Here is a 27,140-nt window from a genome sequence, read left to right on the forward strand (position 1 = left end):
GTGCGATTGCTTGCCGATAAGAAGAGCAGATTAAGCGCGCTCGCGATTATTGATAAGTGAATTAAGAAATGGAAAGAGGGAAGTGGGGAGTGAGGGAGAGGTGTGAAACTAGTGAACATCGCGAAATGGCGTCTAATTGTTCAGGACACTTTGGAGCAACGTAAGCTTCAATATTACCGGGGGACAGCTATTTGGGAAGGAATAGGAAATATTAACAACACCACGTCTTAGAATTGCTCACATTTCAATTTATTTTGTAGTGTGAATCAGATTCTTCTGACCAGGCTGGCCTCCAACATTTCTTCAAAATGAAGTCATTCACGATTGCGACTGCGGTCCTTTCTCTTGTATCGACAGCTTTTGGCGCAGACAAGAGTAACTTGTCGAAACCACTTACCTCGAAACAAATTCTCCCTTCAAATTTCAAACCTCCGCAAGTCTTCAAAAATGCGAATTTGGTCCATCATATCAATCTCGAGAAGAGCTACCCAAAAGAGTCAATTAATGTAGTAATTGAGAATATTGCGAACGAACCTCAAGATGAATACTATCTGCCATTTACATCGAGGCAAATGGAGACAATTGGAGCTTTAGAAGTAAAAGACAGAAAGGATGCCGATTCCGGACTATTCGAAGTACGAGCAGTAGAGGTGGACACAGAGAGGTAATTCATGTTCGGACCGTCATTTGAATCATTGGCTAATTCTTCACAAGTGACACTCAATTCTACTTAATCAAGCTACCACAACCCCTCGCACCCAAAGCACAACAAACAATTGGCATTTCATATTCATACCTTTCGGCTCTTAACCCTCTTCCAAATTCAATTGCACAGAAAGACAACCAATACGTCGTTTACGAATTTTCCGCGTATGCCCAATCGTCATACGTCACTTCGAAGCAAAAGACTGAGGTTAAATTCCCAACTACCAATATTCCAGAACACACCATTATTCCAGGAACCGACGGTGCATCTGAGTCGCCACAGAAGCAAGGTTCTAAGTACACATACGGTTCTTATGGAGAGGTACCAGCCGGTGCAGTGGAACCGGTCCGAGTCCGATATGAGTTCACCAAACCCCTCATTCACGTCTCTAGATTAGAACGTGATATTGAAGTCAGCCACTGGGGAGGGAATGTTGCTTTCGAGGAACGTTATACTTTGACCAACCGTGCTGCCAACCTTTCCCAACCTTTCTCTCGCACTCTGTGGAACCAAGCCGCATACTATGCCACCACTCCCACTTCTGCCATCAAGGAGCTCAAATTCCCATTGAAGGTTGGAAGTTTGACACCATACTTTACTGATGTCATTGGTAATGTCTCTACCTCTCGTTTCCGCAGTAATAAACGCGAAGCGAATCTTGAGATTAAGCCCCGTTACCCAATCTTCGGAGGCTGGAATTATCCTTTCCGTGTAGGTTGGGATGCTGATGCTAAAAAATTCCTGAGAAAATTAAGCGGAGGAGAGCAATATGTTCTCAATGTCCCATTCTTGGAAGGTCCAAAGCAAGCCGAGGGAGTTGAATACGAATTCGTTGAACTCCGTGTCATTCTTCCAGAAGGAGCCGAGTATGTATCCTACTCTTTTTTTACTTTATAACACAACTAACCTCTTTCTCAATAGAAACGTCCAATTCTCCACTCTAGTCCCTACCGCCTCTTCGACAATCACTCTCCACAAAACGTTCATGGATACTATTGGCCGTACAACGCTCACACTTCATTCTCATAACTTGATTGACGATCTCCGCGATCGTGAACTCATTGTTACATATACCTACCCCTTCCTTGCAGGTTTCCGCAAACCTATTGTTATTTTCTGCTCCACTTTGAGTTTATTCGTTACAGTTTGGGCTCTTGGTACTTTGAATGTTAGTATCAAGGGGAAGAAGGCTTGAGTATCGGTTAGAGAGAAATCCGAGAAAAGATGATGCATCTAGCTGTAAGACTTTGAATTAAATATGTGTATAGATAGATAGCAAGATATGTAAAATGAGAAAAGTCTTGATTGTTATTCTTTTGCTTCGTTCATTTCATTCCATATATGTTCTGCGAATATGCTCTTTAATCGGCGAATCAAGTGATCGCTATATAAGCTTAAAAGTACCAATCTCTTCTGGTAAATACAAATCCTTCCCGTCCATCTTGAATTCAGTCCCTTCATCCTCTCTTACTCCCCTCAATTTCCTCAGCCCCCTCTCAAACAAATCACACTGCTCTCCACTAAAATCCACCCTTCCCAGCCTCCTATACTCACCCTGTCTCCCCGTACTCAAAACACACAATCCATACACCAGCTTCAACCCACCCATCTCATGCCCCTCTCTCTCAAAAGTCGCCCTCGCAACCGGCAGAAAACACGCACGTGCGATATCGCTATACTCTTCTGGTTGGTCGGGTCGTATATGTACCACATGACTATACTTCTCCACCCACGTCCCTTCGAGTATCTCGACTTTCGTTTTCGCTTGTCCGGAAATATAGATAGTTGGCGGTTCGCGGCTCCAAGCCGGGAGATGGGCAGGCCAGTTCGGAGGGTCCATGGAGAGGGGGTAGAGCAGCCCGCGAAGAATTAGATGCGCGGAGTGGATTCTTCCGAAAGGGAGAGTGGGATCGAGTGCGTTTATTTGTGCGCTGCGGAGCTCGATCATGGATTCTTTGCTTGAGAGGGGGGTGAGATATCCGGGCTCGATGTCTCCAGATACAGAGGCCCAGGACCATGAAGGAGCTTCGTAGGAGGCGAGTCGGCTGGATTCAGTGACGTGGTATGTGGGGTTTCTTCCGACGAGCTCGCCCGCTGCGAGACTGGGGGGTGCGAGGGGATGGTTGGAGCGAAGTCCTTTGTGTACGCTCCAGAGGAGAGTTCCCGGAAGATGGCTTTGCCAGAGACCCGCGAGGAATGTGTCTTGGAGGAGGGAGGCGAATATTTGGGCTACGCCTGCGATGGCTACTAGACGATCTTTTTCGAAGGTTACTTCGGAGCGACCGTAGGTTTCGAGCACTCGATACCAATCATGTAAATATCTATTTCCCTCTTTTTCATCATCCTGCTGCAGCCCCAAAATTCGAGAATTCCCCGGAAACTTAAACCCCGTGTGTTTATTCGCTCGCACTTGTTTGGGTAATCCCAACGGGAACGTTTCCGAAGCTTCGTGGGTCCTGCATTCCCACACCATCTGATCGAAAGTGAAATGCAGGATCCGCGGACTGAGCCATCTTTCCTGCGTTATCCAGGCCCGTTTATTGCACGGAGAACTGTAAATCCGATCTTTCCAGAACTGGAAATCGGTAATGACAAATTCGTGATTTGGGGCGTTTTCCCACGTCGATTTCACGATGCAGGGATGGATACGCTCTGGATTTCGCAAGGGGATCAGGATATCGAGGGCGGCGGTCCCGCAGAGAGTGAGGAGAGAATTCGCGTATACGTCACCCATAGTTTGAGCCTCCTTGGTCCAATCCTCGGAGGAATCTTGGATGATGCAAAGAGAGTCGATCCAGATGTAGCGGATGTTGAGACATCGGGCTACGAGAATCGCGTCTTGGAATGTCGGTGGTAGGATATCGTGGGGGATGAATTCTTTCATTTGTTCGATGTTAGATTTTTCTAGTCGCGCACTGATGCCCCCTTGAGCGGGCCAGCGATGGCTGAGTGTGATATAAAAGTCTTCTGGCGGTGTATCTTTTGTCTCGATCAATCTGCAATTTGCAGGGAAATGACCAGTCGACATGTTGAACATCGAAGCTGTTAATTGCGCTACTGGATCAGAGCTGGCTAGATACTGTACGTCGAGTAATCGCGTAGGATACCATGGTGCTTTTTCAGTCGTTGGGTTACACTTGGGATGATTTTTAATACAATTAACGGCCCATTGAGCCATGGTTCTCCACGTATTCTCAGAGAAGATACTGATATCCGGTTTTGGCAATTCCCGAAGTGGTGCAAGACATTCCTCCGCTAATTACTGTCAATTTCAATTACTGCTATACAGAAACTTCCTCACATACCATTCAAAACCGACATATTGATGGTTTTCCATCTCGGCACCTCTCTATCCATCCTCGCATTCAACTCCACCATAATCTCAAATCCTCCATCGCTATCACCATTCCCACCCCCGCGATTTTCATCATCCCCTCCACTTCTCGCAGATTCCTTATTCAACCCTTTGACCCTATACCTCGTCCCATTTCTCATCAAATGCACCGCGCCATCTCTCAAAAATAAAGGAAATTCTTTATACTCCTCTGGCGTTTTGTCCTTGAAAAAATGTCTCCAGACGATATCACACAATTGACAACCGTTTATCGCGCCATCACAGATAGTTGAGATATCTGAATGAAGAGGACGGACGATATCGTCTATACTTGACGAGGGAGTCGACACGAGCGGAGGCCGATGCCCGGAAAAGATGGCCGTGCAAGTTGCGCATAACATTATATTCTTACTCTTTTCCCACTCCTGGGGGAAAATATAGAAAAAGGATTAAGAAGATAGTGGGATGAGGATGAGGGGTTCACCTCAGCCGCAGATACACATCTAGCAATCTCGAGCTTGGCGCTGACGGAATCGCAACCACGTGATGCGCGTGTGAAACTAATATTGAGGTATATCTCGAGAACAGCAGAGTAGCAAGGTTATGGGTCACCGAGTTCATGGTAGGTCTATTAAAATCCAATGTCATACGTTAGGGTTGAAGAGATGGAAATAGTCTTGTCAGAAAGACATGCATTTTTAGCGAGAAATGGGGAGGGGGGCAAGCACGCAAGATAAGGTATTGAGCTCTCTAATTAGAATTGTGCCGCTGTAGATAAACCATTCAATGAATTTTTTTATTTAAAATAATCCTTCCAAATACTCCAGCCAAAAACAAAAATCTTACTCACATTAAGACACACCTAATATTCTTCAAAGCACCTTTCATAACTCCCTCACCTCATATCTAACACACTCCTTTCTTACTACTTGTCCCACATTCACGTTCTTCCTCACACTCTTCATTCAATTTCATCATATCGCTGCTTTCTGAAACTTGGTTTATACAGATTAACCATGTATGTATTCAGCCCATTGTCTATGTATATACAAATTTTAAAAGACGCCGTTTCACTTCTTCTTCCTTCTTGACCCATCAATTACCGCCTAGCCCCAATCGTCCATTAACTAGTATCAATTGTGATATTGACAAGCTCTTTTGTACACTTTGATTCCACATCTTGCCCAACCTGCTTCTCTTCAACTCACATCAATAACTTTCATCATTCCACACTCATTCTTTAGCACTCATCTCAAACCAAGCATTCACAACCACCGCCGCAAAGAGCGATGCGCACAAAATGCTCGGTCCCCAAGCATCATAATACTTGATATTTCTCCTCTCCCTAATGCTGTTACTTCTATATAAGTACATGCCTACACTGTAGGCCAAACTCATGATGGCGACTATGGAAAAGAAACCTGAAACAATAAAGGATACCGCAGTAGGTTTTGTTCCAAAGTTGACGAGTGTGGCTGCAATTGTACCGATGTAGATTGAGAATTCGAGCTATAAAAATGTGTTAGAAGGTTGCATGATCATCTAAACAATATGATTGAAAAAAAAACTACATACCCAAGTTAAGAATGTTCTCTCAGCGGCAAAATACACCTTTGGTTCGACGCGAACAGGCACATGAATCTTCTTTCCAGGCGGTGCCTTGAATTTCTTGGCCACAATTTTACCACCCCCATTTCGAAGAGCTGAGAATGTAGCATTGTTACTATCCATTGGATCTCTTGGAGTAGGACTTATCGAATGGATTTTTCGAGATAGATGATGTCCGGCAGTTTTAGCATAATACTTAATCCCTTCTGTAATAAAAGCTAGACCGCCAACTCTTCTGGCTCTCTCAAATGGTCGATTGTCGATAGATTCTTCGTCATCAGTATCATAGATATAGTCCTCTTCCAACAATGGCATGCTAGAAATTTCTTCTTCGATATCAAGACTATTTCCTGTTGCTCCATGGTTGCGTCGTCGAAGAGTCTCGGACGCAGCGGCAATAGCCCCAGCCCCAGACTGATTGAAGGCGTAATCTTCATCATCAGAATCATCGTCGTCGTCATCGTCACTTGTGGAACTTGGATTTGAGTGACCTGGACGCTTGATACCGAAGGATTGAGTAACTGGCTTTCGGATGTCAACATCCATTTGTGGCATCCAGAATGGTATAAGGTTTATGCGAGTCGGGAAGAGAGTCGCGGTGCCATGAATGAATTTTGAGAATTTGGGAACAGCTTCAACAAGATGACTAGCAATGAGTTCTCGCACCCATTCTGGCGGCTCTTGACCAGCCTGAGTTTGTAACTTCACTTCGAGAACCGCGTATGGAAATCTCTCAACATCTTCTGCAGGTAACTGACTGAATGGATAATCAATACCGATATCCATTCTTCGCCAATTGTTGCCAGCGCGTCTTTTTCCGTCGAGATTGTCTTCTCTAACCATTGTTAATTCAGTATCTAAGGAGATACGAACTCTTGCGTCGGCTGGCAATTGAAAGGCTGTACGGTTATAGAAGGATCGACAGACAGGTACATAGCCCTTCTTGATAACCGAGTATTGAACCTCCCTAGCGAGTCTCTCGTCCTCCTCGATGGCTTTCAATGGTTTCTTGCCCTCCTTGCGAGCCTTCTCGAATATAGCAGCAGGTAGCATTTCACCCTTCATGTATGCGTTGACATTCTTTTCTTTGATCCCAAATCTTGCCTTCACTGACTTCTCTCCCGTCCAATCTTCACGATGGGTTTTTCTCTCCACAAATATATGTTCGTTGTCGACATCGCCATACCATCTAAGACGGATTGCCTCGGCTCCCTCACTTTTTTTGAGTCGACCCTCGTATAGATCCCAAGTCTCGGGATTGTCGTAATAGATCGACGTGATTGCAGAATCTTTCGCTTCGAATTCCTTGCTGGCATTGAAAACAAGGACGGGTAGATGCTATAAAAAATGAGCAGAGATTATGGCATTTGCTAGATTGACCCTACCTTTAAGATAATAAGCTTCAACTCGGTAATATTATCCGGGTGCACCCAATATTTAGTCGTCTGTCGAATGAAACTGGCTTGACTTCCACCTGCCGAACTGTCACCTTGCACAGGATTTCCTCTTGTTCTGACCAAGTCATACAATTTGGATAGCTTAACAATGTCGGCGTCATAGTTGTCTTTGAAGAAAGGTTTCGCCTTGAGTCTTGTCGCAAACACAGGTTTTAACATCCATTTGGTGGTTTTCTGGCAATCGTTAGTTGGGCGATAAGTATGTAATTAACAAACTTACGTCATGCTTCTTGATGATCTTCTGAAATCCAGTGTAGTTCAGCTGAACAAATTTGGCCAAATCGTGTACATCCGCGATAATGTCACTCAAATCTTCTTCCAACAGCATGAACTCTTCTTCGGTAGGAGCATCAGAATCTACCGATCCATTGCTACGTTCAGGTCCTCTCGAATCCAATCTTCCGACAACCTCGCTAACCTCTCTATCCGCGTTTGCAATTCTCCGACTGATTTCGATGGCCTTCAGCTTTTGCTTGGTATGCACCTTGTCCAACTCTGCCTCCATGAGATCAATGAACTCTCTTTCATTTGCTTCGGTCCATTCTTGTCGTTTCGAACTCGACTTGTTTTTCTTCGACGGGGTAACGTAAGGGGTCTTGAGCTTCTCTTTCAGCTCATCGTAAGCGATATAGTACCATTGGTACTCTTTGATCACACTGGATCGGAGTTGCTCGCCAAACTTCATAATGATGGTTCCTGGCGGGAAGTTGTAGTGACCTGGAGGGCCGTTGGTTTGTGATAACCAACGTTGAGTGTCTGCCTTCAAATCGTGAACAATTAGCATTTATAACCAGAGGAGATGTCTCATCATCTGCGCAGGAGTCGAAAATGGAATTGGTCTGAATGCGAATGGATATAGTGTAAGGGGCGCATGAGAAAGAAGTACCTGGTTGCACACAGAAATCTGGGTTGCGCTTGATTTGAGGAAAGAACGAGATTAGCAAATGAATGAGGAAGCTGCTACCTGTGAGACAACAGGGTGATGGTATTCGTCGGTGGTGTAAATTCTCTGAAGATTTGTTGGTATTGTATTTTATTAGATTGTTCTAAAAAAGCTGCATAATTCAAGGTACCAATTGTGAAGATTAGCAGCTGAGCAGGCAGTTTTACCTTCCTTGGTAGGCACGGTAGGTCAATGTTTGTGTTGTTAGTGAAAGGAAAGGAAAGTCTGATGATGGAAAGCTTAAGAGCTTCATTGGCCAATCAGAGAGGAGCAGCGCAGAACGTGTGAAAGTCAGAACTAGTACCTGATATAGTTTAGCTCATTATGACATTTCATCTGAATTCTTATCTCGTCTTATCAATTTCATCTTTTCATCCATCATATCACATTACATTCCATTCCACTCCGCAGTATATTACCGACGCAGGTAGGCACTAGGTAGTATTACATGAGATGGCCCCCCTGAAATGATTGGTCTAATGTCTAATGTCTAATGTCTAATGTCTAATGTCACGTGTGTATTCAAACATGGGATTGGGATTGGGATTGTGAATTTACTCCGCTTCTACGGGTGTCACTTCATTGACTTTACGAACCCCATATCAAATCATTAAGCCTCCCAGATCGAATTATCTTGTCTGCTGCATCAATGGCCGCAACTACTACTGCGCCAAACACGCCGTTGTTGATCTATGGTTCCGTCATTCAGTCAGCTAGTGTGGACGTTCTTGAATATGTCGAGCAAGGCCTTTTAGTTATCCAATCGGGAAGGATTCTTCACTATCAGAAGAATGTCAAGAAGGATGAGATCCCTAGCATACTTGGAAGTCTTGACCTCCAAGCCCTTCTCCCCAGCGTTCGTTATCTCAAAAGAGGTCAATTTGTTATTCCTGGCTTCGTTGATACTCATAACCACGCACCTCAATGGGCTCAGCGTGGACTAGGGCGCGGGCTAGAGATTCTGGATTGGTTAGACCAAGTAACCTTTCCAAATGAGGCGAAATTCGAGGACCCAGAACATGCTCAACGTGTTTACAGTTCGTGCGTTGATGGATTCATCAAGCAAGGCATCACCACCGTATCATTCTATGGGTCTTTGCATGGTGAAGCGACAAAGATATTAGCAAACATTTGTTTCGAAAAAGGACAGCGAGCTTTCGTGGGGAAATGTAACATGAACCGCAACTCCCCTCCTTATTACACAGATGCATCCGCACAATCCTCTCTTGAAGTTACGAAGGACTTCATTTCCTATGTTCGACACATCGATCCCAATTTTGATTTGGTCAGCCCTGTTCTTACTCCTCGATTTGCAATTTCTTGCACCGATGAACTTCTTGCGGGCATTGGTCAAATAGCGAAAGCCGATCCTACATTACCCATCCAAACTCACTTTTGCGAGGCAGAGTCCGAAAAGTCTACCACGTTATCTCTGTTTCCATCGTTTACTAACGAAGCGGATCTATATGAAAGTTTCAATCTCCTTTCTAAGCGCTCCATTCTCGCACACTGTACCATAATGACAGACTACGAGATAGAGCGTATTGCTGCACTTGATTGTGGGGTAGCACATTGTCCAATCTCCAATACCACAGTTGGTGGTGGATTCATGGCAGCACCAATTCGCGAATACCTTCGTCGTGGTATCAAGGTTGGTCTAGGAACTGACAGTGGTGGTGGATTCTCTTCATCGATCTTGGATGCGATGCGACAAGCTTTCATAGTATCCAATGCGAAAGATTTCCTCACCAAAGGTGCTGATCCACGATTGTCACTGGCTGAATGTTTCTATCTTGCTACGCTTGGTGGTGCTCGAGTTTGTTGCCTGGATCATGAGATTGGCGACTTTTCCAATGGAAAGCAATTTGATGCTTTGATTATTGACACAGAAAAAGATGGAGCAATGACTATGCTTGATGATAACGATATACTTCCAGTTCTTTTTGAGAAATTTTTGATGAGTGGAGATGATCGAAATATTGTCGAGGTTTATGTTAAAGGAAGACAGATTAAATTCTGATCAAATTTCCATGCCATTCTTGGGGACAAAAGGTTTATTCTTTGAGGGTCATTTATAGTATACTCAGATATACTCAGAATAATGCGATACATACCTACGCAATGTTAACCCAGCTACATTCTTTGAATTGTTGGTTCCGTTCTGCATTCCACAAATCATGAACTCGGCTGACAAAGCACCTACACAGCCGCTTGAGATATGTACCCCACGTGTTGCAGGCACCAATGCTACAATGAATTTGCGCTTTTGTTCTCTCCACATTTTATAGTCTCCGTTTTCTTGATATCTGTGTATTTTCTCTCACATCCTATTAAGTACATCTTCAGCATGATCTCTGAACCTTCCCCAGTCCTGCCATCCAAAGTTCCCATAACTGCCTCCAAACTTCCGCCGCTCAGGATCTTGTGTTTAGGCGACTCTCTCACAGAAGGTTATTCGCACTTTGGTACTAAATTCACCCCGTATAGTAAATGGATGAAAGAAGTTCTGCTGGCAAAATGGCCTGATAGAGCGATTGATGTTATCACGGATGGAGTAAGCGGGGATCTAGTTACTCCACCCGGAGGTTTCAAGAGAAGAATGGAGAGGCATTGTAGGTTCTACCTTTTGTTTGTGGGCTAGACGGACTGTGTGGAGACGCCTTGGAAGATTGAAGGAAGGAAAGGAGATGAGATCATCGAGTGATGAATTTGAGGCCAAGCTTGATGGGTTGGAATGGCTATGGTCATTCATTGATGCCAGATACTCTTCTACTCGTACCACAGGACATTTTAAATCCCAGGGTCCGTCTCAACAAACTTGATACTCAGATCTAACCCAAAATTTCACACTTACATCCACATTCACCAATCAAACTTACTGACGTCCTTCCTTGAAGTCCCATCTGACCCCCCAATAACTCACACAATTCTTCTCGGTGGTACCAACGATCTAGCTTATAATAGACCCGTCAAAACTCTCTACGCCGTTTTCGAGACACTCATATTTACACCCCTTAGCAACTCTTCAAAAGTTCTGATTATGACGATTCCTGAATGTCATGTGAGAGCTGAGGTCTTAGACGAGAGGAGAGGAGAGTTGAATGATATGTTGGTTTATAGTTTGGGGAGGAAGGATAACGTGTACGTTTTCCTCTTCCATATCAACTTTAAGCCCCTCCCCATTCCATTTCCAATACTCCATTCCTCTAGGTTCAAATGAGCGCCAGAACGATTGACAAGATGCAATAAAGATGGTTGCAACATACTATCTGCTAATCACCCTCAAATCAACAGTAGTATATTTGATCTCCGTGGCGCGATGCCCTACCACAATATGGACCTCGAAAAACGAGAGCGTCTCTGGGATGACGGATTGCATTTCACAGAGGAAGGATATAAGGAGATAGGAATCATGGTGGGAGAGAAAATGATTCAGGTTATTGAGGAGGTGAAACCTGAGAAGGAGATTTCATTGTCTGGGAGAGGGACTATGGGGATTGAGTAGTGGGGGAGTGATAATAGCGTCGATGAGATAATCAGGAAGATAAAGTCTAGGAATCGTGAGATGATAGATATCCGAGGTAGAAGACGGACATGCAAATTGGTTATAACTTAGCTATGATCAGGTGGTGATTGGGATCTCTATAAATAACGGGTATGATAAGATGGTTCTCAACCGATCAGTAAATACAGATTTGGAGCTGTTTTATCTTATAAAATTCAAAGAGATGTATGAAGCTGGCAGGACTTTAACCGGCCAAAGGATATTGAACCTCCACGACGTCTATGAGGAGGGAGATTAGATCGATAGGAAGCATGGAAAACGGTGAATTTTTGGATGTTTTGCTTGAGTGCATGCACTCTTTCTGATAGTACAGACTTAATGATAGGGAGAGAAGTGAAGAACCAGAACGAAACTAAAAAGTAATATAATTGGCTAACCACTCAGCCACACTCAGCCACCTTAGTCGAAAACCACTTTACGCGTGAAAGGGACGTGAACGCGACATTACCTAGTGGTTGCGGCTGTTTGTATTCTATCCACTTTTCTTTTTTACTCCGTTGTTTACACTTCCTTACCAGGTCAAAGTCAGATCCACAACAACAATCACATTCTTTTGGCATTGGACTTGCATAGCGTCATTGATTAGAACTCAAAATGTCGTCCCCTGCCGGTCGTCGGCAGCGCAATTCTCAATCTACGACTCCTAGGCGTACATCAGCGAGAAATTCACAAGCTGTACCAAGCAGTCCACCAGACCCCGCCGCTGCTCAACTTCAAAATGAAGCAGCCTCGTCACAAGGCGTTACAGGCACTCCTCGGCGGGGTATCATTCCATCGTCGTCGCCCATGAATTATCGATCTTCTCCAGCAGATGCTGCACGATTCAATAGAGAAATCAGCTCACCCCTGAGACAAATGACAAACACCCAGACAACAGAAGATGGCGATCGTACTCCAAGAGCAGGTGCTAGCGCTCTCATCGGTGGTAGGTACCACGTTTACCAATTAATTGATACCAGCTGACAACAATAGACTCTTCACCCATCAGATACGAAGCAAGTTCTAGTCCTGGCAGAGCATATGCCAATGATCCTCAGACCAATATTCCAAGTGACAGCAGTGGTCTTTTTGTTCGCTCTTCTCGTTCCCAAGGTCCTGGGTCTGCGGTTAACAATTCACGAAGAGGAGACATTACTTCTGACAACCTTAACACACCCCGTGCGAGAAGACGTATTTTCATGGATGAAAGTGGTCGAATTGTAAGAGATGTTCCACCTGAAGATGCGGAAGCTCCATCTTTCTCGAACCTCGACCCAACAACTTCAGATGCGCAAGCAATGGGAGGAAACTCTACACTTTGTATCTGGGGTACGAATGTTTCTATAAACGATACGTTGTCCACATTCAAGGACTTCCTTCGAAATTATACCAAAAAATACCGAATGTGGGGTGAAGGAATGTCAGAGGAAGACACCCAAGCTGATCCAGAATCAAACTCAAAGGAATACTTGGAGATGATGCAAAATATGTTGACTCTTGGAATTACAAGTCTCAATTTGGATTTCCGCAATCTCAAAGCATACCCTCCAACCAAGAAACTCTGGCAACAAGCACAGGATTACCCTCAGGATATTGTCACTCTTATGGATCAAGGTATTAAAGATGTGATGTATGAGATCGCAGAAAATCAAATGGCAGTTCAAAGGCAATCACAAAGCTCCGCTGGACAGGCATCTGGAAGAAGCAGGATTCAAAGCTCAGAGCCCCCTGTTCCAAGTTCGGAGAGAAGCGAGCCAGAAGCTGCAACACCACGAGAGCAAGATTCCAATGAAGTGGACTTGTGTGCGGAGGTACAAAAGAGATCATATAGAGTTCGACCCTTTGGATTGGACAAGACTATCAATATGAGAGAACTTGATCCATCCGACGTCGACAAGATTATTGCTATCAAAGGTCTCGTTATTCGAACTACGCCAATCATTCCAGATATGAAAGATGCGTTCTTTAAGTGTTCTGTTTGCAATCATACTGTCAAGGTCGATATTGACCGTGGTAAGATTGCCGAGCCTACAGAATGTCCTCGTCCGGTTTGTAAATCTCCAAACTCCATGCAGATTGTACACAACAGGTCTGGATTCATGGATAAGCAAGTTATCAAGCTTCAAGAAACTCCAGATTCCGTTCCTGCTGGTCAAACACCACATTCCGTCTCGATGTGTGCATATGATGAGTTGGTGGATCTGTGCAAAGCTGGTGACAGAGTTGAGATTACTGGTATCTTCAAAGCTAGTCCAGTTCGTGTCAATCCTCGCCAAAGAACTCTCAAAAGCATTTATAAAACGTACATCGACGTTTTACACATTCAAAAGGTTGACAAGAAAAGAATGGGAATTGATGCTTCGACCGTTGAGCAAGAAATATCCGATCAGTTGACAGGCAACATTGAAGAAACTAGAAAGGTTTCTGAAGAGGAGGAAGAAAAAATCAGAGAAACCGCTGCAAGACCCGATATCTACGAACTTCTATCTCGATCCCTCGCACCTAGTATTTTTGAGATGGACGATGTTAAGAAGGGTATCTTGCTTCAATTATTTGGTGGAACTAACAAGTCTTTCGAAAAAGGAGGAAGTCCAAAATACAGAGGAGATATCAATATTCTATTGTGTGGTGATCCTTCTACTGCGAAGTCTCAGATTCTTCAATACGTACACAAGATCGCTCCTCGTGGTGTATATACTAGTGGTAAAGGATCTTCGGCAGTTGGTTTAACAGCATATGTTACTCGAGATCCAGAAACACGCCAACTCGTTCTTGAATCCGGAGCTCTTGTTTTGTCAGATGGAGGTGTTTGCTGTATTGATGAATTCGACAAAATGTCGGATGCTACACGATCAGTCTTGCACGAAGTTATGGAACAACAAACTGTCTCTATTGCCAAGGCAGGAATCATCACCACTTTGAATGCCAGAACGAGTATTCTTGCTTCCGCAAATCCAATTGGAAGTAAATATAATCCAAACTTGCCGGTACCTCAAAACATCGATTTACCACCTACTTTACTTTCCAGATTTGATCTTGTCTACTTGGTCTTGGATCGTATTGATGAGACTGCTGATCGTAGATTGGCTCGTCATCTTCTCAGTATGTACCTAGATGATAAGCCACAGAGTGCTTCAGGAGGAATGGAGATTTTGGTAAGCACATGTTTTTTAAATTATGCCCAAGTATAAAGCTAACAAATTCAGCCCATCGAGTTCCTCACTTCCTACATCTCATACGCTCGTGCAAAGTGTCAGCCACGCATCAGTCAAGAAGCATCTACCGAACTCGTTTCCGCCTACGTTGAAATGCGTAAACTGGGTGAAGATATTCGCGCCGCTGAACGTCGTATCACAGCTACCACTCGTCAACTCGAATCTATGATTCGTCTTTCAGAAGCTCACGCCAAAATGCGTCTTTCTGAAATCGTCACGAAAGAAGATGTTCAAGAAGCAGTTCGATTGATTAAGAGTGCGCTAAAACAGGCAGCTACGGATGCCAGAACGGGATTGATTGATATGAGTCTTTTGACAGAAGGAACATCCGCAAGTGAGAGGAGGAGAAAGGGAGATTTGAAAAATGCGGTATTGGGAGTCGTGGATGAAATGACGGGACCAGGTGGAAATGCTAGATGGACTGAAGTTGTAAGGAAACTTGGCGAGCAAAGTAGTTTGCAAGTTGACGCGGCGGAGTTTGGAGAGGCGGTTAGGGGGCTGGAATTAGAAGGGAAGGTTATGATTCTGGGTGAAGGCCCGAGGAGAAGTATTAGGAGGGTTACCGGTCAATCTTAGATTGGGAATGCATGTGAGATGAAATGAGCTGTGGGCAGATGGATGCATTGATGAGCATGATGTGTATGGCGTTGGGACTTTGTCTGTTTGTGTTTGGCTACGTATGATTCGATCCGATATGATATGATATCATAGTTGAGTAAAGGAAAGGTATTGATTGATTCATGAGTATGAATGGGTATGAGTAGAAGGGTATAGATACACAAAAGGTTGGTTGGTTAGTTGGTATGGTATGGTATGCTATAGTGTGGTAGTATGAGACGAAGATGAATAATACAAGATTCCCTGCCCTGGGTAGGGAGGGTAGAGAGAGTATTTCTGATTCTGATTTTGATTTTGATTTTGATTTTGAGTATATATATGTGTGTGTTTGTGTGTGTGTGTGTGTGTGGTATTTTGTCTTCGGTATGAATCTATTAAAATATATATAATATATAATATATAATATCTATGTCTAAATAGGTATGTAGGTATGTAGGTATATATACGAGTACAAGTACAAATCGTTTATTATTTATAATCTATCATCTGCGAATCACCAACTACCTACAATTGAACTATACAATTTGTGAATACTCAGATAGATGGGGGGGGGGGGGAAACAATTATTCCGCAACTTCAAAATTTCTTAATTATCCAATTCTATAATACTGCTCTACTCTTCCCATTTCCCTTTTGGCCTTTTCCCCCTTTTGTCTTTTCCCCTCCCTCTTATCCCTCATCCCTTATCCCTCCTCCTTCCCGCATCCAAATCTATTACCACATCTGCCCATCCATGAATCCATCTAAATACACACTAAACACAACACAACCCCAATACCCTCTTCTTCTTCCCCCTCAATTTCCTTTTAACTTTTGCCCATTTTCCCAATTTTCCATTCCAAACGCCATCAAGCAAAAGACCACACCACACCACATCAAGCTAAACAAATTAAATACATCGAATATCTTCCACTATACCTACTAAAAAGTATTTCAAAATAAAATATAAATGTACCGTAGACCGATAAATCTCCTTCATACATGCATGTACACATAAATATAATATGCATCCATCCATTCGTCCATTAAATACAACCACCATCTCGTAGCCCAATGAAACAATTGCAAATAGCATCCCACCCTTCACCTATCCAAAGCGAGAAATCTTGGATACGACTTCAATACCAATGTATTCAAATTCTCGCTTCCTACCCAGCAGTAGTCAAGACATAACTTGTAATAGCACTCATCCTCTCACTTGTCAACTTCAATCCAATCCTCAATAATTCCTGAGCAACTTCCTTATCTTTTTCTTGCAGATCCTCCCAGTCCTTTTTATCCATCAACCATGCTACACAATCTCTTTCCGCCACCACTGTAGCCGTACGATCAGTTTCCGAGAAAAATGGTAATTCTCCACATGTCGTTCCCGCAACTATACTTTCAAAGTAGCGACCTTGAGGTAATTCGTAATCAGCACGAAGAATACCTTCTTCAAGGAGATAGAAGCCTTTTGCTGGCTCACCACGACGGTAAAGTGTTGTTCCTGCAACATACTCTTTACGAGTAAAGAAGGGAACGACGCGAAACCAGAAGTCTTCATTCTTATTGGTGAGACCTTGGAAAGTTTGAAGGATTAAGCGAAGGGGTTCTTTGAAATTAGAATATTTGATATCAGGTACGGTAGTTTCTTCCAAAGCATTAGTAGCCATTCGGAAAAGTTGATTACGTCTTGGAGAACTGAATTGGGTATCGAAAGAATGTGAGAATGATTTGCCACGACTTCGACTTGCGGGTACTTCTAGGTGATCGGTCGTTCCATTATGATTGGCGCGAGCTTGTTGACTGGCGTAGAGTGTTTTCAATAGTTCGTTTTCGCAACTCTCTAATGCAGAATTAAGATCCTGAAATAAGGTTACTTCGTTACCATCGTCAATCACTAGGCCTTGTCCAAGACCAACGGATCTAAGATGACTTCCAATAGGGCCTTCTGGGTCCACACCGCTAAGAGATAAAGTAACACCTTTCTTGCTGAAGATTCGATTCAATCGTAGAAATGCCTCCGCAGCAGAATAGTCAATTCCTGTAACATGGTAGAGATCGAATATCAAGAAACGTATCGGTCTTTCGGTGAATGCTTCATCCTCGACCAAAGCACGAATACGTTCCTCGACACTGACGATGGTACCAAAGAAAAGATATCCAGCCAACTTTGTGACATGAATTTGTTGGCCCACATCTCGAAGGTAACGGGACTGGGTAGCGTTTCTACGAACAGTGGATCCAGCTATCTCACCTGAGTAAGATGCTCTGACAGCGGGAATTCTGGATGTCTGGACGACCAAGGATACAAAGGCAAGGCCGATACCAAGGAAAATTCCAGCAACGAAATCATAGACACCCATGGTGATAACTATTATGCAAACCTGTAAAAAAAATTAGCTTCCATTCACAAGCGGTCAAACTCGAGTATAATAAAAACTCGAGTGTATAAAACCCCGAGAAGAATGTTTAAACTTACTGTCAAATACTCAAGGGGCTTCAACTTCTTCCTTGGTACCCACACAGCCTCAACCAAGAGTTCGAAACCAAGCACAAAGATGAGAGCCCCAACCATCATAACCGGAATGTACCCAATTAAAATTAGTCCATACATCAAAATGCCAAAAGTAGCAGCAGCAAGTAAAATACCAGCCAAGCGATTACCACCTGATCTCATAAATAGGATGGAATTGGTATAGACCAAATAGTTCTGAACACTTCCTGCAAATCCAGATAGCATATTGGAGATACCATGTGCAATTAGTTCTCGATCCAAGTTAAGATTATCCTCACCAACGTTGATGGCCAATGCTGGAACATTGATAGGAACATGCAAAAGTCCGAAAAATGTCAAAGCAAACATAGCAGGGACGTTTTCGAGAATAGCGTCCCAACGAACAAGGTGGAATTTGTACAAGGTCCAGAAATACCACCATGGTTCACTAGCTTCAGGACCTTCAAAAATCCAGCCATTTCGACGTAAGTTGGGTACTTCCAGCTCATCCAATGAAAGGACAAAAAAGTAAAACACTGCTGGAATAGTCATGATAACGGCGGACAAATAAAATTTCGAGGTAATTTTAGTTTGCGACCAGAAAATGAAGAGAGCAATGGAGAAAGGAATGACCCATAAGGCAATTGTATCTGACTCGAACATCTTGTGTAGAGTGTGCATGTCATAATTCAAATTTCCATCAAGGCGTGCTGTAACCTCAAATCCAGTGGCGATGAGGAACCAACCAACACCACCAATGCATCCAATGAGTATATGTCTTGGAATAAACCCAACAATGTAACCAAAACCACAAGTTCCCATGAGGAAGAATACAAGACCTGTTAAAATGGAACTAATCGCATATGACGTGATAGTTGTCGCGATGACGGCTTCGGGATTATCTTCGCCAACCACTTCCATTATCGTAAACGCCATTTTATGAAAGAATGGCACAACTTCTATCATCTCACTACCAATACCTCCTTTGAATGTACTCATACCGCATGAGAACACCAATTGTGAAATTATTGTACTCACGTAGAATATGGAGATGCCGGCAGCACCAAGTTTTTCAAAAATTGGTTGTCCTAGAGGGAATAAGATCTATAGCAAAGGCATGTTAGCATGTGAAACTCACAATCTCAATCAAAGTCTTTAGGATTCTTAGAACGAGAATTTATGACGGATTGATGAAAGGGTAGAACGATAGGTGAAAGTAGTAGCGAAAGTGAACCACAAAATTGGAGCCCACGTCACCATGTCTCGGAATTGGGAAAAACAGTGATGAATAGTGACAAAACATACCATTCCATATGACAATGCATCCAATATATTAAGCAACATTCCCAAAAGTACTGATGGAAGCGATTGGGCGGGTGCAATAACACAGTTCTGCCACATCGCCATTCTATCCCAGCGCTTGGGGTTGAAAGCGGTTTCAACAACGACGGTACCTCGTTCCCTAGTTGATTGCAGAACATTCCGTAGCTTTGGCCAAGATTGGGATCTTTTCGTATGCAAACTTTCGAGATCATGATCCCCTCTTATCCAATCGGGGTGAGAATGTGAAGACGAGACTTTGGACAACAAGGGTGTACGTTCTGACGAGTCCATCTTAACGCCCTGCGATGTGATTATGAGACGGCCGTCCCTCGAATTGGAATCGCCTTGTCCACTCTCAATGGCTCCATAGCCCAAAGTCCCATTTTCGTTCGGCAGTGATGTACTAGGAGGAGAAGTTCTCAGCATGTTCGTTATAGCCGATGCGCTATGTGGAAGGCTGCTTGTGGAGCCGTCTTCTGGGGTAACTGGTTCAGAAACTTCTTCTATCGTTTCGTGACGGGATTGCTCGATATCTCGACTTGATCTTGACTCGTCTTCACCTCCATTGAAGTATGATTCGAGGTGCATCTGATGGCTTGTGCGTGTTCGGGTTGGGGAGGGAGGACCTGGGGCTGGGGTGTCGGACAGGGCATATGACGCAAGTTCGGCCGTATCTTCTCTAACGCTGCGGGCATACTGTGCGCTGTCTACGAGGACTATGACGATATCAGATCATATTCACTTTCGATGAGCTCATCGGAATCTATCAGGTAGTACTTACCTGGATCTCCACGATAGGAGAGATGAACAAAAGAACGTGTGGGTTGGTATTGGTGTGCCGCGCCGGAGGTATTAGAGTGTGAATTCTGCTGTGTAGATTGGCCTCGAAAGGAGCCGTGGTTCAGATCAGATGGCATATTAGAGAGACCATCTTGCGAAGCCGACGCATGAGGGATCAGGCGGGGACTTGAGTACGATGAGACGGAATCTCCACGACGCCGAGTCGGCGCAGAGGCCGGTGAGGGGAATGACATTATTTCGGATTCCAATTGCTATGTACAAGGCAAAGAGCCAAAGTATGGATGGTGTATGTATATGTATGTGTATGCGTGTGTTGTATGGTAAGCTAGATTCCAAAACCCGTATCTGCCTCACGCTCGCAGAGCGCTTTGAGCAAGGACTACGGGGAAGAATAATATAATGATATGATGTAAATTGGATTTGACGAATGAAAATGAATGAACCCAGGAAAAAGATTGGAAAGTCTAGATAAGATGTTTGCTGCTAGTTTTTTAGTTTCCCCTAGTGCAATTGTAGTTTGATGGGTGGAAAACCTGGGAGTTTCCCTGTACAAAAGGCAGATGGATCGCTCGAATTATTGAGTTTGAGGTGAGGTGGAGATATCAAATTGGATGAACAAATCAAAGTTTTCGGCTTGGGAGTCTGTGAGGATGGTAAATATAGAATAGAGACGAGATGTATAATGTAATTGAAAGACCTCGCATGAATGAAGGGCTTCCCAGAAGAGCAATGGAAAGATGGCATCAAAGAAATGTCTGTCAAGCGTGCATGTTTGCGTGCTCGTCCATCGCATCCATCGCATTACAAGAATTTCTTTTTTCTTCCAGCCAGGAGCCAGGGGAAGATGGAAGATAGCTTTTCCTGCATCTTGAAGACTGGGGATCTCGGACGCATTGCATTATAGTTTGCATACCAAGCGTCCCAGGACACCAATGACAATCGACATTCTCCACTTATACCTTGACCACACAATGGGCAGACCGTCCGCAGGTAACCAGTCCGCGAAGCCGTTCGATATCCAGCGCTGTCCATCCAGCAGGCAAGGGCAAGAGAAAGGGAAAGAGAAAGAGAGAGGAGAAGAGAACGGCCAAAGGTCTCGACCACACCTTGTCGTCACCCCTGTTCAAATTTCTCACCTGGATGAAAATTATTCGATCAATCATCAATCACCGTCCGTCCATGGCTCCAGATGGATGGATGAATGAATGAATGAGAAGGTGGGGTCAACGTCACTACCGGAATGTTTGCCTTTTGCATTCCTCTCTAGTACCATCCGTGCCATCTTCCCTCAACCCCCAAATCATGTGACTGTACCTGTACCCGTCGCTCTCGCCCCTTCATCTGCATGTGGAATGTATGTTTGCATGTATAACTTGTTATAACTATGTACGATGTATGGTAACAACAGTCCCGTCATCGTGCTACGAAAACGGCTTGATTTGCGCCACAGATCCACAGCCAAGGTGTGCACCCTCCTCCCACACTTCTCTCTTCTGTTCTCGATTCGCTTTCAATTGCAATTTCACTACCGTCAGTGTATTCCTGTCTCCACATATGCGCGTGAGAAGGGTGCTGGATATCGGAAACGACGCAGTACAGATTAATAAACATCCCATCCAGCCATCCATCCATTCACTACTCGCACATCCACATCGTAGGTCGATACTCCATACATTCCACCCCACCACGAACCGACACATCCATCATTAATCAATTCAAGTCACAGAAGGCTCCATTCTAAACACCCCCATCCACCATATACGTCTCCTCACTCCTGAGTAAGCATCTACTAATCTTATTATCACTATACGACATCTAAAAGCAGTAGAGTCTCCAGTATAAGATCCCCAGTACAAGACCCCCAATATGAAATCCCCAGTATAAAATCCCCAATAAAATCAGCACTTGAATACCAAACCATCTCTAGGTCCGAGTAGGAAAGCCAAGATATAAAATCATAACCTGGAGACGACTGTCAACCTGTCAACCGACGCATGCCGGTTAATCAATCGACAGTGTGACTGCAGCAAATAGTAAATCATATCATTGTACGACCGACCCCATGAAAAATCTTCCCCTCAAAAGCCACCATGCCATTGAAAATTTTCATCAACACCAATGGAATCCTTCCAATTCAACTCGAGGTATGCATCATCCCGTCATGAATACAATCATTCAATACGAATATCTCCTGCAAGACTGGTACCTTCAAAAAGCGCTTCCATTCAATTTACCCCGCGAAAAGCTTGGTTACCAAAAGTTTGTGTTTTGTATCTCACCTGATCCTATACAATGATACATCGATTCCCCGCGTGGTATTTATATAGTAATAGAAATAACAACATGGTTTCGATCCAATTGTGCAGTCCTCGCCGTCTTTTCTTACGACCATCACCGTTTTAGGTCCGAATGAGAATAGGGGCCCCCACCAATCCACGTCTTTCCGGTACCGGCTGCACCGGGTCTCGCTCCGTGGACTGGGTTTCGTGGCAGAACACAAAGCCGCGTCGTTCCTGTGTGGAGAGTATGTACTTCTGGACCTTATGTCTTTAATTGACAATGACTCCGTTCACCGTCCGTGGATGTCTCATGGAATCCTCTCCTCCATCAATTTGACGAGTTTCTATCAACTTCGCCGTTATGATTAAGTCCACAATTGTGGTTGTGGTTGGAGCTCGTAATTAGCTGAGTTTTTGAAGGTATCCTTGTGCGATCAAGCGTTCAACGTCCCCTTGGCGAACATAAAATTGCGAGTTTTTGGTAAGATTGATGGTGCTGCATCGTAATCATGTCAATGAGCTTTCATCTAATTGGTGTGCCATAACTTACCCATATTCTGTCTGGATTTCTCCGGCATCTTTGAGGACCCGAACATCAATGAACAAATCTCTGGGAGGTTCAAGACTACCAGTCAGATCAATATCGGTCCAATGTCCTTTGAAAGCAGCGAGTAAATCGCTATATTGCCTGACGTATTCTTCCTCTTCCGGGCTGAGACTACTGCTATTCCCCTCACCATTTCCTAAATCTGTCCCTCCGCCCTGTCCCTCATTTGTAATGCGGTGTTGCTGTGCAGCGAGATCCAAAACATCGCTACCATTCCATACCATCTCTTCAAGCTTGTCGGTTCGGGTACGGTGATATGCGAGGAGACATCGTTTGTTCCTCCGCATACACAAGTGGTCAACGAGGAGAGTGCATGCTGTCGCGGGGTCGGCAGATGGATCAAATGAGCCACCGATGGATTGTAAAATATTCGAAGCGTCTTTGTCTAAGTCTCTAACCTCTCTAGTCACTGCGCGAACCATCTCAGTCTGGTATGGAGGAAGGTGTTCGAGTTTTTGAGTTCTTTTGGCATGCTGAACCTAATCATGGATTAGAAGAATGATTCATAGTTGATGGTAGGTTGACTCACCAATTTATTCCCTAGATCTCCGTACATTCTCAATGATCTACCTTGTTTATGAGTTATGTATCAGATCTCGCCCTAGATCTCGTCTTGAGTTTATTTAAGTATCATGTCCTTGCCATCGCGTATCGCATATTTGAAGTCGCGTAGAGCAAAATGAACCAATTGACCCCTCCAAAGTTGCGGTACGAAAAAGTGGGCCATGACAGGTAGGTAGCTAAAACTTAGTTATACCTGGGAACTTCAATTTGACTTTCTCCTTCATTTCACATTTTCATCATTTTCATGGTCGTACTATTAGGTACTAATTACAAATGAATGATTGAGCCGTACCAATAAACACTTTCTAATTAGAGATTTCCTCACGTCTGGTATTCCAGGCACATCACAATAGTGTGACACAAACCTGGGATAAGAACGGCAATCTGCATGATACAATGTCTTTGTTAAAGCTCGACTGCCCTCCTCATTAGACAAACCCCTTGTCCACGTTTATATCCTCAGACATACACAACACAGCAAGGCATGGCTCACAGCCGTACTGCTTCATGAAAGTTTCACGGCAAGAGCTATTAAATAGGACATTCCTCATACTAGCTCTACATAAATTTGGCTGGCTATGAAGTAAAACGCCCATCCCTATCTACATACATCATGGGGTTGATTTATGTTCTCGGCGGCCGCCGAAGTTTTCCATACAAAAGGAAATTGAAAGACGATTAAGCCACACCAGTACTCCGAGAAATGCACATAACGAAAACCTCCTTCTCCATACCCAATGCATTGAACGAATCCATCCTGTACATGAGCGACGACCCAAACTCCATCAACACATTAGATCATTCTATTCCTCGCCAGCTCCCATCCAGTTATCGAATTCTCGACCACTATCCAGCGTTTCAATTTGCCATCCTTCTTGATGTCCTCGCAAAATATCCATTTGTTGATCATGGATTTGTCCCTTGTCTACATGCTGTTCGGGGAGATACTGAAGAGCAGGATCCATCTCTCTATCACTCATTCCGTATCCAGATTGCCATGCATGCTCAGCTTCATGGTTACTACCAAAATACACTCCGTCAGGATGACCTTCATGATAGTTACTGTTCTCGTATTGACCGTGGTCTTGAGTCATCAAAGAAGGATCTATTCTGAAATCCGGCTGAGGCGAAGGTGTATAGTGTGGTTGCGGATGCATGATATCGAAATCTCGCCCTCCCGGAATGCTAACTTGATACGAATGAACTCCTGGAGCTGGGGTCTTTTTGATGATAACATCTTCAACGCCGGCTACTAAGGGGTTACTTTGAATGGTCTGCTGATAGTATTCTCCAGGTTGCATACCTGCTTGGTTGTACTGAGCAGGAGGCTGCTTTCCTGGATTCGCAAGTTGATACGCGGATTTGTTATAGTTGGCATAGCTTGGCTCCATAGAATGTTCGCGCGAAGAATAGTGGTATGCAGATCTGGTCGTAGGATACATAACGGGCTGTTGCTGCATGGGTCTCTGTTGGTTGCGAAGATTCCGTCTCTTCTTTGACTGGCCTCCTCCTTGCCAATCGAAATCGGTCAAATCAGAATCGTCAGAAGCAATGTCTTCAGACATCTTTCTTTTAGCGGCTTTGCCAGCACCAGGCTTCGTTGGAGAGAACTTGTATCCTGGATGTGCGTTCTGATGATTGATTCGTTCGAGCCTGGCCCATTCACTGAACTGCTCTTTTACAGCATCGGGTTCCAACGGCCAACTATCACCACAGACTTGAGAAACAACTTGATGGTTGTTTTGGAGGCACCAATCTTTCGTTCGGTTCTGATATGCTTTGCGATAGAGCATGAAGGAGTTCATTGGTCTCTTGACTTTTCCCGGAACTTTACCCTCATCTACCTCCCGGCGTCTCTCCTCGGCCGACCTATTGACGTATGTTTCGATGTCGGCAACTGGGACGTGTTTCCAATCTTTGGTGAGCTCGCTCAACGGTTTATCCAACTTTGCCACCTTCTTCTCAGCCTTTACCTTCTCCTTCTTCGCCTTCTTCATCTTTGGCGACTTCTCTGTTCGATGACGTCCTTCGGGCATGGGTCTCAAAGTTTGATGTCCACCTCGTTGAACTGTAAGGCCACTTCTCGTTCTTATCATATCTTGGGATGGAGGGGTGGGCGAACTGGCTGGTGTGCTGTATTGATCCTGGTACACGGGTCCCTGAAAATCATGATATTCCTAATTCCACAATTAGCTTAGGAAGGCAGGCATGACTTTTCCAGCAACTCACATATTGAATTCCCAATCCAGAGTCTTGGTGCTGATGCTGATACGGGTAGCTAGTCTGTTGTGGTCTGCGCATGTATTGATCCTCATGTGAAATGGGCGATTCGTAATGAGTCTGCATGTGGATACCTTCATCTGGATCGTATTTTGGTTGCGGATAAGATGTATTAGCGTTATGCGCTACCAAATGATGAAGGTCGTGTTGGAACATTTCGCTATTCCTTGATGGTGGTGGTGATAAAGTCATGGTTTTTGGTGTTAGGAAATTTGGAACTTTGAGTGAAAGAGGCAGTCAAACTTCGGAGGAGTAGGGTCGCCTGCTTATAAATGGCTTTCTACTGGTGTGGAATATTCACCATAGATCAGCTAATTACTGAAGGTGAAAGGCCCTACTTCACAGACTCTAGGACAATTAAAGTGAAGTGAAGTCTTCTCCCATCTATGTTCAACAATATCGTTGGATTGTTGGAGCCCCGCTTTCGACTTGTGTCTGTTGCTCTGTGATGAGATATATGGATGGCTTGCTACTACTTTTGCTATTGTTGATGATGATGAATGTCTTCTCAGCCTCGGACAGGACAGCGAAGGATTGTAAGAAGCAAGTGAGATCCAGCAGATGTTCTTTTTCAAAGTTCTGGAAATTCCAAAGAAGTTCTTTGGAGGATAAATGGTTCATCTGATGTTCCAATATTAGGTTGAGGTCTGAGAAGTTGATTCAAGTGGGACCCTTTTCTCTTTTCTCTCTGGGCCGTGCAGTATCAAAAAGTTTGGGATGAACCTGTGGCTTCCTGCAGACCGCGCCGTCTTCCCTTCGGAGGCTTATGTTCTGGAACCGTGGTGTCAAGCAGATTAGATGTAAGTGTCCAGTGATGAGTACCCCTGGTAGTGATGCAGAGGCTCTGATGTTGCTATGGTGTCAAAAAAATTAATATTTTCTTTGTCTGGATGTTGCTGCAGCTGTGCTGAGTTGTTGAAGTAAGCAATGAAATCTGAGCTCCATACAACACGATAATCCAGCCGTGTAAGAGTCTTTGTTTTGAAAGAGTTAAATGAAAAGAAAGGATTTGATCCGGTCTTTATGTATTCGAGAGATGGGTGTTGGTGAAAGCTAGTGAAGAAATTGAGCAAAGAACCGTTTTCAGCCAATCACTGCTTTCGATCACTTGGATATTCCCTTACACTTTCATACATTCTCACAAGTGCCATCTGCAAACCTTCCAGAAGCACATTTTCATTTTTTCCATCACGAAGTGCATTCAATTGTTAAATTTTCTATTCTCTCAATCCTTTGAAAATGAAAATAAGCATGATGTGATGGTTGGATTTGTCTCGGAAATTTATATCGTGGATGGATGGCGTACCATGATGTTACCCTGGGTTTTCTCTGCACAGTAAAATTCACAATCAATTCAATTCCATTCAATCGTACCTACCACATTT

At 44.0% G+C, this 27,140-nt stretch overlaps 9 protein-coding genes across 10 annotated transcripts; 4 read left to right on the top strand and 5 right to left on the bottom strand.

Annotated features, from left to right (window-relative positions):
• The first annotated feature begins 153 nt into the window (after positions 1–153).
• On the top strand, positions 154–2,034 carry Bcost1. The gene is made up of 3 exons (XM_001549060.2): positions 154–664; positions 715–1,572; positions 1,628–2,034. The coding sequence occupies exons 1-3, from the start codon at positions 309–311 to the stop codon at positions 1,899–1,901; spliced, it is 1,488 nt and encodes a 495-aa protein (XP_001549110.1). The 5' UTR covers positions 154–308; the 3' UTR covers positions 1,902–2,034.
• A 56-nt stretch (positions 2,035–2,090) lies between these two features.
• On the bottom strand, positions 2,091–4,027 carry BCIN_11g05720 (hypothetical protein; the record flags this gene model as incomplete). Its single annotated transcript, XM_024698315.1, has 2 exons — positions 2,091–3,961; positions 4,012–4,027. 2 exons carry the CDS (start codon positions 4,025–4,027, stop codon positions 2,091–2,093), a joined length of 1,887 nt encoding a protein of 628 aa, XP_024551892.1.
• A 1,003-nt stretch (positions 4,028–5,030) lies between these two features.
• Bcvtc4 lies at positions 5,031–8,250 on the bottom strand. Of its 2 annotated transcripts, XM_024696089.1 has the most exons (5): positions 7,992–8,250; positions 7,326–7,865; positions 7,034–7,279; positions 5,616–6,986; positions 5,031–5,549 (listed from the first exon to the last, which is right to left on the bottom strand). In XM_024696089.1, exons 2-5 carry the CDS (start codon positions 7,788–7,790, stop codon positions 5,274–5,276), a joined length of 2,358 nt encoding a protein of 785 aa, XP_024551893.1. In that variant the 5' UTR covers positions 7,791–7,865; positions 7,992–8,250; the 3' UTR covers positions 5,031–5,273. The 2 variants fall into 2 exon arrangements, with proteins under 2 accessions (XP_024551893.1, XP_001549113.1); XM_001549063.2 differs by having other exon boundaries at positions 7,326–7,992.
• A 136-nt stretch (positions 8,251–8,386) lies between these two features.
• Positions 8,387–10,169, top strand: BCIN_11g05740 (hypothetical protein). The gene has a single exon (XM_001549064.2). The coding sequence runs from the start codon at positions 8,698–8,700 to the stop codon at positions 10,066–10,068; it is 1,371 nt and encodes a 456-aa protein (XP_001549114.1). The 5' UTR covers positions 8,387–8,697; the 3' UTR covers positions 10,069–10,169.
• Positions 10,170–10,349: 180 nt separating this feature from the next.
• BCIN_11g05750 (hypothetical protein) lies at positions 10,350–11,771 on the top strand. Its single transcript, XM_001549065.2, has 3 exons — positions 10,350–10,660; positions 10,946–11,189; positions 11,343–11,771. Exons 1-3 carry the CDS (start codon positions 10,396–10,398, stop codon positions 11,551–11,553), a joined length of 720 nt encoding a protein of 239 aa, XP_001549115.1. The 5' UTR covers positions 10,350–10,395; the 3' UTR covers positions 11,554–11,771.
• Positions 11,772–12,141: 370 nt separating this feature from the next.
• On the top strand, positions 12,142–15,878 carry Bcmcm4. Its single transcript, XM_024696090.1, has 3 exons — positions 12,142–12,538; positions 12,586–14,747; positions 14,799–15,878. The coding sequence occupies exons 1-3, from the start codon at positions 12,208–12,210 to the stop codon at positions 15,381–15,383; spliced, it is 3,078 nt and encodes a 1,025-aa protein (XP_024551894.1). The 5' UTR covers positions 12,142–12,207; the 3' UTR covers positions 15,384–15,878.
• A 90-nt stretch (positions 15,879–15,968) lies between these two features.
• Positions 15,969–21,058, bottom strand: BCIN_11g05770 (hypothetical protein). Its single transcript, XM_024696091.1, has 4 exons — positions 20,006–21,058; positions 19,207–19,940; positions 17,887–19,005; positions 15,969–17,791 (listed from the first exon to the last, which is right to left on the bottom strand). Exons 1-4 carry the CDS (start codon positions 20,256–20,258, stop codon positions 16,574–16,576), a joined length of 3,324 nt encoding a protein of 1,107 aa, XP_024551895.1. The 5' UTR covers positions 20,259–21,058; the 3' UTR covers positions 15,969–16,573.
• Positions 21,059–21,444: 386 nt separating this feature from the next.
• Positions 21,445–23,578, bottom strand: Bcpsf1. Its single transcript, XM_001549069.2, has 3 exons — positions 23,441–23,578; positions 22,855–23,390; positions 21,445–22,800 (listed from the first exon to the last, which is right to left on the bottom strand). Exons 1-3 carry the CDS (start codon positions 23,465–23,467, stop codon positions 22,707–22,709), a joined length of 657 nt encoding a protein of 218 aa, XP_001549119.1. The 5' UTR covers positions 23,468–23,578; the 3' UTR covers positions 21,445–22,706.
• A 142-nt stretch (positions 23,579–23,720) lies between these two features.
• BCIN_11g05790 (hypothetical protein) lies at positions 23,721–26,918 on the bottom strand. Its single transcript, XM_001549070.2, has 2 exons — positions 25,705–26,918; positions 23,721–25,652 (listed from the first exon to the last, which is right to left on the bottom strand). The coding sequence occupies exons 1-2, from the start codon at positions 25,945–25,947 to the stop codon at positions 24,279–24,281; spliced, it is 1,617 nt and encodes a 538-aa protein (XP_001549120.1). The 5' UTR covers positions 25,948–26,918; the 3' UTR covers positions 23,721–24,278.
• Positions 26,919–27,140: the final 222 nt, after the last annotated feature.

Source organism: Botrytis cinerea, chromosome 11 (assembly GCF_000143535.2).
Source record: "Botrytis cinerea B05.10 chromosome 11, complete sequence".
Taxonomy (NCBI): Eukaryota; Fungi; Ascomycota; class Leotiomycetes; order Helotiales; family Sclerotiniaceae; genus Botrytis; species Botrytis cinerea.

Bases quoted from the DNA above. Each gene is read 5' to 3' on its own strand.
- Bcost1 (XM_001549060.2), top strand. From the start codon at position 309: ATGAAGTCATTCACGATTGCGACTGCGGTCCTTTCTCTTGTATCGACA. The intron at 665-714 runs GTAATTCATGTT...ATTCTTCACAAG, and splicing joins GTAGAGGTGGACACAGAGAG to TGACACTCAATTCTACTTAA. The intron at 1,573-1,627 runs GTATGTATCCTA...CTTTCTCAATAG, and splicing joins ATTCTTCCAGAAGGAGCCGA to AAACGTCCAATTCTCCACTC.
- Bcmcm4 (XM_024696090.1), top strand. From the start codon at position 12,208: ATGTCGTCCCCTGCCGGTCGTCGGCAGCGCAATTCTCAATCTACGACT. The intron at 12,539-12,585 runs GTAGGTACCACG...TGACAACAATAG, and splicing joins TGCTAGCGCTCTCATCGGTG to ACTCTTCACCCATCAGATAC. The intron at 14,748-14,798 runs GTAAGCACATGT...TAACAAATTCAG, and splicing joins CAGGAGGAATGGAGATTTTG to CCCATCGAGTTCCTCACTTC.
- BCIN_11g05750 (XM_001549065.2), top strand. From the start codon at position 10,396: ATGATCTCTGAACCTTCCCCAGTCCTGCCATCCAAAGTTCCCATAACT. The intron at 10,661-10,945 runs GTAGGTTCTACC...CCTTCCTTGAAG, and splicing joins GAGAAGAATGGAGAGGCATT to TCCCATCTGACCCCCCAATA. The intron at 11,190-11,342 runs GTACGTTTTCCT...TCAAATCAACAG, and splicing joins TTGGGGAGGAAGGATAACGT to TAGTATATTTGATCTCCGTG.
- BCIN_11g05740 (XM_001549064.2), top strand. From the start codon at position 8,698: ATGGCCGCAACTACTACTGCGCCAAACACGCCGTTGTTGATCTATGGT.
- BCIN_11g05790 (XM_001549070.2), bottom strand. From the start codon at position 25,947: ATGACTTTATCACCACCACCATCAAGGAATAGCGAAATGTTCCAACAC. The intron at 25,653-25,704 runs GTGAGTTGCTGG...TTGTGGAATTAG, and splicing joins CTGGATTGGGAATTCAATAT to GAATATCATGATTTTCAGGG.
- Bcpsf1 (XM_001549069.2), bottom strand. From the start codon at position 23,467: ATGTACGGAGATCTAGGGAATAAATTG. The intron at 23,391-23,440 runs GTGAGTCAACCT...ATCCATGATTAG, and splicing joins GAGATCTAGGGAATAAATTG to GTTCAGCATGCCAAAAGAAC. The intron at 22,801-22,854 runs GTAAGTTATGGC...ATTACGATGCAG, and splicing joins GAAATCCAGACAGAATATGG to CACCATCAATCTTACCAAAA.
- BCIN_11g05770 (XM_024696091.1), bottom strand. From the start codon at position 20,258: ATGTCATTCCCCTCACCGGCCTCTGCGCCGACTCGGCGTCGTGGAGAT. The intron at 19,941-20,005 runs GTAAGTACTACC...ATATCGTCATAG, and splicing joins CTCCTATCGTGGAGATCCAG to TCCTCGTAGACAGCGCACAG. The intron at 17,792-17,886 runs GTAAGTTTAAAC...TTTTTTTTACAG, and splicing joins AGCCCCTTGAGTATTTGACA to GTTTGCATAATAGTTATCAC.
- Bcvtc4 (XM_001549063.2), bottom strand. From the start codon at position 7,889: ATGCTAATTGTTCACGATTTGAAGGCAGACACTCAACGTTGGTTATCA. The intron at 7,280-7,325 runs GTAAGTTTGTTA...AACGATTGCCAG, and splicing joins AGATCATCAAGAAGCATGAC to AAAACCACCAAATGGATGTT. The intron at 6,987-7,033 runs GTAGGGTCAATC...CATTTTTTATAG, and splicing joins TGAAGCTTATTATCTTAAAG to CATCTACCCGTCCTTGTTTT.